We start from the raw sequence: 10755 nt of genomic DNA, 5'->3' as shown, positions 1-10755 counted from the left end.
TCTTCGAATCCAAACATCTCCGTACAAAATCTAAAGGTACATCTTCGAGCAGTTAGGCCCTACAGAAGCAAATTTTCAAATAGTCCCATAGTTTTCTTCCCAAAACAGGTTTGTTATTGTAACTTATGATATTCCAGTTGATTTTTAGCAGAGTTGTAAGTGACAGAGAGGATGACTGGTGATTTGGTGAAAAGAGTCTTGTTTCCTCACTTGCATGCAGCCTGCTTGAATTTTGTTAAATACTGTATAGTCTTCATCACACATCAGTTTTTGGTATTATGCCCAACACTCTTGATAAATATTATTTTAGAAAAATATTAAAATATATATATATATATATGCATACAGTTGTAAATATCTTTTCATATATATATATATATCACTATCTCATCATAATCATTCACGTGATAGTATTTAATAATTCTTGTATTTTTTTCTATTGAATTTGATGCCATCCCCCTCAGATATCTCTCTTACGTGATAATGACTTTGTTAATGGCGTTTTCCATTTTATATATTGTGACTTGTGAATCTGTGATGCAATGACCACCGCCGACACTCCCTTGTTATATTTTATTGCGGCGAAAAGTGTCAAACATATAACGGCAAGCTTTCATGCTCAGTTTTAATTCCATCAACCTCGGATATCTATTCCTTTTTTCCCTCACATCTCCGGAAAGAATGGGTTCTCTCCCGCTGAACTCTTCGTCGGAACACCTAGTTCCACCGTATTCTCCACCTCTCGGAATTGACGAGAGTACCCTCCTTTCTCTCTTCAAATCCCAGCAGAACCATCTGAACTTCTTCTTCGAGAACCTCTCGCTCCCCCAAACCGTTTCCTTCGCCCGCATCCTCCTCTCAGCCTCCGGAACCATCTTCTTTTCTGGCGTCGGCAAGTCTGGATTCGTCGCCCATAAGATCTCCCAGACCCTCGTTTCCCTCGGCATCCGCTCCGCCTTCCTCTCCCCCGTCGACGCCCTCCACGGTGACATTGGGATCCTCACACCGAGCGACGTCGTCGTCTTGTTCAGCAAATCCGGGACCACCGACGAGCTCCTCCGCCTCGTGCCTTGCGTGCGGGCTAAGGGCTCGTATCTTGTCTCGGTCACGTCCGTGGAGGGCAACGCGCTCGCCTCGGCCTGCGATATGAACGTGCATTTGCCGGTGGAGAGGGAATTGTGCCCGTTCGATCTGGCGCCGGTGACTTCTACGGCCATCCAGATGGTATTCGGTGACACGGTGGCGATCGCGCTCATGGGGGCCAGGAATTTGACCAAGGAGGAGTACGCGGCGAATCACCCCGCGGGTCGGATTGGAAAGTCTCTCATTTTCAAGGTCAGGTTTCTTGTTTCGATTGGAACTCAAGAATGTCTCGATTTCTTTTTTAATTAGCTTAATTTCCTGGAATTTTGGTGTCGTTTCGTTCCGGTGTGGATTGTTAAAGTTGTCTTTTGTTTTTTTTGTGTTTAGGAATTAAAATTTACAAATGATTGATATTAGTTCATTCAGGTATTATTGGTTGGATTATTTCATATGATATGAATGCGCGGTTAGCTTAGATTTTTTTCTTTGATAAGTAAAGAGGATAATTGTTGCTTTAAAATAATATTACTGGTAGCATTCACTTACTGAAAAATTATTACCGATAGCAGTTACGCAGAGCAGGCACCATATCCCATTAATAATGGCTATGGTGATGGCTGAAGTTTCAAACACTTTTTTTTTTTAGAACAGAAACATTTGTACTCATATTAATGGAACCAATAATAAAGTTTATGCCATACAATTACAAATTAGCATCTAGCAAGATCCTAGATTGAATAAAATCTGGACACTGATGACACCACTGAATAGTATTTTCCACAAAACAAGCGTGTCTTGCAAGTAAAGGAGCTGTTTAATTATCTTGCCTACCAGCATGAAGAACATCATATGCCACAAAACGAGAAAGAACACTTTGAATTTCAGAAATCAGATTCCCTTGCCTTGAAAAAATAGGGTTCCTTAGAACCAATAACTTCAAAACAGTCAATGAATCCCCTTCCAATAGCAAACTGGAAAATCCTATATTCAAGATCATCCGAAGTCCCCTCAAAGCAGACACTGTTGTTGTTGTTGGTGGTGGTGGTGGTGGTGGTGGTGGTTTTGGGATAGCAGTGGCATACACCTGTTACGGTTTTGATGGTGCCTGTACTGAGTGTTGTCTATGTAGGCGTTGTTGCTGGAAATAGCTTTGATTTCTTTATTGATATTGTAATAGAAATGTACAATATTTAGTTTTCTATAATTTACCATATTTCCCTGAATTGCAATTCTGCCTATCTTTTCTACTTGTGTGCCTGCAATGCAAATGCTTATAAAAACAGACAAAAGTTGCTCTGTAAGAAAGAATATCCGAAATTGATATTAACAAGTAACAATTTATTTGAGGTTCAGGTGAAGGACGTTATGAAGAAGCAGGATGAGCTTCCAGTTTGCAGGGAAGAAGATTTGATAATGGATCAGCTAGTGGAGCTGACAAGTAAAGGATGTGGGTGCCTGCTTGTTATAGATGAATATCATCATCTGATTGGTACATTTACTGATGGTGATCTGCGGCGCACACTCAAGGCTAGTGGAGAAGGCATATTTAAGCTCACAGTGGGAGAAATGTGCAATAGGTAATGGAAGGAAAATATTCATCGTCTTTATCCGTAGTTAACCTACAATTAGGCTAGCTTGCTCCTTTACAATATTTTTTGGGGTTCAAAATTTAAAGCAGCTTGCGTGGTCAGTGGGCACCATGTAGAGTAGATGTTGCTGTGATTTCTTGTTTCCATATAAGGACTTGCTTAACGGAGTAATTTGGACGTTCTTGTTCATTATTTGGTTTGTGCCTATATTGCGCAAATTGTGATTAGGCTGAAAAGATTAAATATTTGGATCCTTTGGAAACTGCCCTTCAATCAAAACCTTGAAGAAATGGTCTTTGAACATTCACTAGGTGATAACACGTATGCATAGGCACATACTCACAAACGTATCTCTTGAAGGAAAGAGGGAGAGAGGGAGAGAGAGATAATTGTGATACTGCCTATGATAAAGATAATGATAGGTGGTGTATGGGATCCCAATATTGTTTGGTAAGGAGAAATTCTTACTCTTTATAATGTTCCATTGAGGCTCCAATTGTATCATTGACTAGTCTTTTCAGAATATAGGTCATGTGATTTGGGCTTTCCATTGGGACGTTATAAATGTATCAGAGCCAATGTGGGACTTAAGTTATGTTACCTACAATGGACTAGCCCTACGAGGACGTCGAAAATTTAAGGAGAGATTATGATACCCTATATGATAAAGGTAGGTGATGTATGGGATCTCATATTGTTTGAGAATGAAAAGTTCGTACTCTTTATAATGTTTCAGTGATATTCCAATTGTATCATTGACTAGTCCTTTTAGAGAATAAGTAATGTGATTTGGACTTTTCATTAGGATGTTACAATAACCTTCAAATCACTAAAAGTCTCTCGGTTATTTCAGGAAACCAAGAACCATCGGTCCAGATGCAATGGCAGTGGAGGCAATGAAAAAGATGGAAGCACCACCATCCCCTGTGCAATTTTTGCCTGTCACAGATCATCAAAATATATTGATTGGCATTGTCACACTGCATGGACTAGTTTCTGCTGGCCTTTGATGTACTTGTATGTTTTTTTATGCCTTCTGAATTTAATTCCTGTGATGATTCTTTGTTCTGTTTATTCTTTTCTCCTGTGGCGTACTACGTGCATGGGGTTGATCTGTAATGCTACTATTGTATTGTGGATAAGAGAATATGATGGCATTGTGCCCACAGCAACGTCACCCTCTAGTGTTTTTCCTAATTCTTCTTTGTAGTACGTACTGTGAGAATTGATTATATAAAGATAGCTCAACAGAGAGGAAGGCTTCTAGCGCTATGAATTGGGACGTTCCCCGTCATACAAATGAATTGGCCAAGGAAAGTAGGAAAAAATCGAAAAATTGCAGAAATACATCAAGGTCTGGTTTGGTACTTACACAGATGAAGTGAGAGTAAGAGACAAGAAATTTGTAAATAGTAGTGAGATAGTTTGTAAATAGTAGTAAAATAATTTGAATTAAGATGTTTTATGAGATTTTAGAAAATGAGATAGAAAAAGTTGAATAAAAATATTATAAAGTTAAAATATTGTTAGAATTTTTTTTAATATTATTATTTTATTTTAGATTTGAAAAAATTAAATTATTTTTTGTATTTTGTTTGAAAGTTTTGGAAAGTTATAATGTTAGATAATGATTAGATGAAAAAATTGAAAACTTAAAATTAAAAAGTGTTTAATTTTTTTAGTGTTTAGATGTTGAGATGAGTAGATTAATACCATATGTGAAATCAAGCTGCCTTTTGAGCCAACATATGTGTCGCTTTGTTTTCATCCCTCTTAGTATGTTTAATATCCCACATTGTATCAGCCAGGATCAATTTTGTATCTCTCACCATGCAATTCAGAATACCATGTTGATCACTTCTCTTCTTCACTGCATTTACAACCTGCCTCGAGTCTCCTTCCAAAATCACATTTTGCAAACCCATATTTTTACACCAAACCTGCTGTAGTGACCAAACCCCTTGCCTCTGCTATACTAGGCTGCACACAAAAAGTTACAGGTTGCATAAGAGTTGGCAAAACTTCCCCTTCATGGTCTCTTAACACTACTCCAACACCTATCTTCTGGTCTGTTTTCCTAATTGCCACATCCCAATTCAGTTTTAACCAGTCTGTTGGAGGAGGTTGCCATTGTATACCAGCCTGCTGGTTTCGAATACTGCTTGAACCTCTGATCTGAGTATGAGCTTGGATGAATTCTTCATGTGCCATTATCTAGTAGTACTGATGCATGGATGCAGGAACTAATTTCAATATACATGAATTATAACAAGTGTTAATGGGTACTGCATCACATCAATCAAAATATATATGGGCCTAATACTTAAATTATTTTCTTGTGCACCAGCCTGCTTTGTATACTTAAGTTGCAGAAGAAGATCATACATATATATATACATATATATATATATATATATGTAATATCAAGAAAAATATTCGAGGGCATGAAAAAGCATGCAGTACCTAATCAATATATTTCTCAACCCAACTCCCTAGCTAGCTAATTTCATGCGGGAGGGAATAATAATACGAATGCATGGCCGCCGTAGGGATAATGGAATCAATTATTATATCAAAATGGAATATATAGTTCATGTAGCCTCATTCATGTCATTCCTAATCAATTAAGTATTTGAATCAGTTTTCTTGTCAATCTTAATCAGGCACTTTTTTTTTCTTTTTATCTTTTTAATTCTGTGAATGAATTATATGAATATATATATATATATATATATATATATATACACACATATATATATATATATATTTATTTATATTCCGGAAGAAAACTTCATGAGTGAGGGTACTGGAAAAGAAAATTTCATCGTTTTCCAAGCAAAGAGCAAACCAATTAAACTCTTAAAATTTCAACTATATATATATGCTTGGTATATATATATACCTAGGTTAATCATGCATACATATATGTGGCTCTAACTTTTATTTTTAGGATTGCGCAGCATTTATTTCCCTAATCAAAGCTTACAGATAAAGTGTGTATATATATATATATATATATATATATATATATATATATATCCACAAAAAAAAAAAACAAAAAAAAACGAAACAGGTCGTAAGATCGATGATTTACATATATTATTGATGATTATAAAGAAGTTGGTAGTCCAGCAAATAAAAAAACATATCAAGAAAACGAATAATGCATCAATTTATTTGTTGATCTAAGTCAATATGACATGGTCCCATTGCGTAGAGAAGATGTTCAACCCGAAGTAATTGAGGGTGAAATGTCAGAAGAACATGAATCAATTGAAGTGTCTAGTGAGGATGAGGGTGACTGGTCCAGCAAAACTGATAGTAAATGAATTTCAAACAGATATCTGTGTAAGTATCGTTCTTATAAATATCCGTAACGTTTGTTAGAATAATAATTTATTCCAATTTCAAACAGATATGCCTCCCAAACGCAAAGTAATATGCGCGTCATCCCCATCCAGCCGACTCCTTGTGTGGTTCATTTGCCATCAATAGTGGGCTAACATCACCAGACCCAGAACAAGATATTTTATCAAATTAATACCACATTTAATGCTCGATTTAAGTAATATATATAATAAAATATCTTTAATGAAAATATATACTTTAATTATTGTATATATAGTTGTTGTAAGCCAACATCGAGGTCAAGGCACTACGAGGGGTGTCTGGATAGAGAAAGTAAGAAAAGTGAGTAAAATTAAAGTTGATATTCCTGATGATCACACCGGTCACTCCAGGGATTCGACAACTTGGTTTGCTTCTTATGTTGGTACCCTTACTCGCATGTATGCACCGATGACTACATTCTCCTGGACAAAAGTTTTCCAAGATGTGAAAGACCACATAAAAAATTGTTGTCTGGTAATAAGCTACATTCTAAGAAACTAAGTATAACATGTTAATTTAAAGTTACTTTGCATTTATATTAATTATTTATAATTTAAAGGACGAGTTTGAACTTAATTTTGGCCGACGAGATGATCGATTAACGATTGAGGAATTGATGTCGAATACATTCCGGAAAAGGTCGATGTCATGCACACTATCAGAAGTTCAGTACTACAACAGAGAAGCGCCAAAATTCATTCCAAGCAATGCCACTAAACGAATGGGAGAAGGTTTGTGATATGTTTGAAGATCCTACTTATTAGGTAATTTCGCTGCTATTTTTTTAATAGTATATGATAGATGTATTAAACATATAGACATAATTTTTTTTTAGCAACAGAGTACTGTGAACAAAGCAAATAGATCAAATTTAATGATACACATCATGCGGGTTCTTGATCTTTTCATCGTTTGTCTAAAAAAATGATAAGTTATTCTAGTCCCCGTTAAATATTAACATATACACTTTTCTAATTTAAGTTCTAATATATATTTTCCTTTTCCAACAAGAAAAAAGTCATGTGGACTATGATCTAACCCAATTGTATGTTAAAGCACATAAAAATCGTGATTGTATTTGGATCAATCCCGAAGCAGAGGTAAATTATGTAAATTTAAGTTTTTTCATTCCATTGTCTAATAATACTTTTGTTACTTATACTATTTTATTTTTTTTGTAGGAAAAGATGATATCTCTTAAGGAAACTGTTGCGGATCTATCTGATGAATCATCTGTCAATGATGCTCAGATCTTTTCTCAAGTTTTTGGATCACATTCTGGATATTTGAAAGGCTTAGGACGTTGCATGAAACCATCTTCAACATCATCATCTTCTTCTCAAGTCAGATCGAATAACAAAACTAAGGAATTAGAAGAAGTAAGACTTGAGATAGAATCATTGAGGTCAAAAGAAAAAGAGAGGATGATTCGATTAGATCAAGCAGCGGATTTAGAGGCGAGATTAGAAGAAAACATGTAGAAGAAGTTGGAGATGAATAACCAAAAATTGTTTGAACAATGACAGTCAATGATGTCTCAAACCTCTATGCCACCATCACAATCTTAAAACTTATTTTTTTAATTGTCTTTTTATTATTCTGTTCCAAAACACAGACATTTGAACAATTATGATGTTTAAATTCTATTTGTTTCATATTTGTCATATTATTATGGAATTTTTAGTAATTCAGTTTTGTATGATTAGCACTGTTCGAAAGGGAAATACCTAGTTCGAATGGTAAATTACAATTTATAAATCCATTCGAACAGAAAATAACTCATTCGAACGATAATTGAGAAATATATTCCGTTCGAACGGACATAACTGTCGAATAGGATCAAACCATTCGGTCGTTCGAATCAAATTATCTTACCGTTTAAACGATACTTGTCGGTTCGAATAGAACCTTATCCATTCAAATGGAGTTTTTAAGAAGAAAACTATTCATCTAAAAAAAGAACCCGTTCGAACGCTTTTGAATGGTTCCGCCCAATTTCGTCCTTAAAAATAATTTTTTGAAACGTCTCCAAAAATCTTTTGAGACAGACTTTTCGAGACAAAACAGAGACAAAATTTTTTCATCTCTAAAAACTTTTTGGAATGAAATTTGGGTTTTTTGAGACAAAATGATTCGTCCCAAAAAACCCAATCTCTTGTAGTGGATATATCTGCCTGCATGGCCATCTATAAATTGTCTTCAATCAATCATGCACGAAGTAGTTTTTGTGATGCCCCGACTCCCATGTACAAAAACACGAGAATTGTGACATTGGGATGATGACAATACGGGTCACGCATCTCAACAATAAATGCCAAGTGTGTGTACATGCAGAAAGTGTACAACAACAAAAAACACAACGGATAAATTAAAAGCTAATCATTTAAGTACTAGAAATTTAAGTACAGATATCCAAAATAAATTGTCTTTAAAAAGTTAATCAACTATCGAATATAAATATAATACAAACCAAATATATAGCCAAAAAGTGGGAGACAAATCCCAATGCATGAGCAAGTGATCCCAAATCACTTCTTCGATTGAGTCGAATCCTCAGGCTCTTCGTCCTCATCTGCATTAAAATCTACGGTACCATAAAATGATAACGCAGGGTATCAACTACCGTGAAATTATAAATCTTAGCAAGTAATCAACCAAGCAACTCAAGAGATAAAAAAGCATTAATGCAACCAACAAACATGTGCACACATGGAAAAACACAAATGTGATCCAAAAACTTCATTTTCTCTGAAAATGATTATTTTCCAACACACGCCAAAAATCTCATTTGACCCAAAATACGTCATGAATAATATCCGCAATTTTTCCAGAAAATGGCCCAAACATAAACCAACCATTTTTCAAGAAAATGGTGCTTGTAACCATTAAATCATAAACCGTCATTTTCCAAAAAAAAGGCTTAACATAATCATTTATTGGACAGTGTAGGCGGGAATCACATGTGAGACTCTTCCACCATCCCTGCTTACCACCATCCTTACCGCGTGCACCGTAGGTGAAAATCACAGGCGAGATTACCACCATCCAAGCGCTTACCACCATCCATACAGCTTGCGCTGTAGGCGGGAATCGCAGGCGGGACTACCACCATCCTGCTTACCACCATTCCTACCGCATGCACCGTAGGCAGGACTCTACCACCATCCCTACTAACCACCATTCCTACAGTTTCTTTCCACACAAGGGGTACCTATCAGAGCACTGTAGGTGGGAATCACAAGTGGAACTCTACCACCATCCCTTCTTATCACCATCCTTATCACGTGCATCGTAGGCGGGACTCTACCACCGTCTCTGCTTACCACCATCCCTACAGTCTCTTTATCCTCTCTCTCAAACAGTTCAATCCAATCATTTTAAACATACCCAAAATCATCTCTCACATGAAAATCCAGTTTTCATTCACAACACATGAGCATGCATGAAATGATACTACAAATGCCAAGATGCCAAACACAACATAAATGCAGGTACGCATAATTCAATTAAATAAACAATCATCCTCACATCCAACTGACCCCTATACTCATTGGACTTAATGTTTGGCACAACCAACCAGACTGTAGAAGATTTGTTAGTGCAAAAATATATTTAAGTCTCAAGAAATTCTTTGAAAAATTACTTACAATGCTAAAATATAATTTTTGAATGATCAGAGAGGTGCAAAAGGTGGCGGTACAACAACGTAACAGTGCAAAATGGACAAGGGTCGTGGGTCTAAAAAATCCAACTTTTGAACAGGGACAAATGAAGACTTGGGATGGCTTGGGAAGAGCTTATAGGTGTTGGTGAAGCTAATGGTGCAGGTGGTTGGCCGTGGGTGGCGGCGTGGGCAGGGGTTGGGGGGCAAAATATCCAAATCGAAAATGGAGATGGAGAGGCTTCAAGGGTGGCGGATCGAGGTTGAGGAAGGGTGTGTTAGGTAGCTGGGAGGCCGTCGATGCTGTGGTGAAAAGATGGTGGCGCGACGGCAGCGCTAGAACACAAAGACCGCGAGGCTTGAAGCCGTGTATGGAGGCTAATGGCGGCGAGGGAGAAGTTGAAAATGCAGGAGGAAGGTTGCCGGCTAGAGGGGAAGAAAATGTGAGGGGCGGTGGAGGCCACGGATGGCGCACGACGGCGCACTGTGATGACAAAGAAATGGACAGGGGAGAAGGGAGGGGTTGTCTCGCGCGGGAGGAAGAAAAGCAATGGAAAGAAGGGGAAAGTAGGAAAATAAGGAAGAAGAGGAGAAAGAAAAATGGGAAAAAGAAAAAGTGCGGAAAATAAATGAGGTACAATCCTTACAACTTGGATCACAAAATTGATCTAACGAAAACAATTTCAAAATAGTAAGTTGAATAAAATAATTTAAACGCAGAGACTAGTTAAAACAAAATAATAATAAAAATCAAACAATACAATAATTTTAAAGTTCGACAATAAACTAATTTAAAGTAAAGAGTAATTTAAATGTAAAATAATAATTAATAACAAGAAAGTACATCATAATAAATTTTACAACTTAAAAATCACAAAATAATGTCAGATAAATGCATTCATGCACGGGATCATCAGATCAACTAATATCCAAAATGGGGTACGCTTGCAAAAATATTAGTTTATAATTATGGTTATTAAAGGGATGCATTCTTGACTGATGATGATTAGTATGATCTTGTCCAAATTAAAT

The 10755-nt window shown here is 36.5% G+C and overlaps 1 protein-coding gene across 1 annotated transcript; it reads left to right on the top strand.

Moving 5' to 3' along the window:
• Positions 1 to 519: 519 nt before the first annotated feature.
• Positions 520 to 3869, top strand: LOC108995968 (probable arabinose 5-phosphate isomerase). Its single transcript, XM_018971658.2, has 3 exons — positions 520 to 1335; positions 2437 to 2660; positions 3526 to 3869. The coding sequence occupies exons 1-3, from the start codon at positions 616 to 618 to the stop codon at positions 3680 to 3682; spliced, it is 1101 nt and encodes a 366-aa protein (XP_018827203.1). The 5' UTR covers positions 520 to 615; the 3' UTR covers positions 3683 to 3869.
• The last annotated feature ends 6886 nt before the right edge of the window (positions 3870 to 10755 follow it).

This window comes from Juglans regia, chromosome 1, assembly GCF_001411555.2.
Source record: "Juglans regia cultivar Chandler chromosome 1, Walnut 2.0, whole genome shotgun sequence".
In the NCBI taxonomy this organism is placed as follows: Eukaryota; Viridiplantae; Streptophyta; class Magnoliopsida; order Fagales; family Juglandaceae; genus Juglans; species Juglans regia.
The sequence above is the reverse complement of the archived record's forward strand: the minus strand, read 5'-3'. Positions and strand labels throughout refer to the sequence as shown.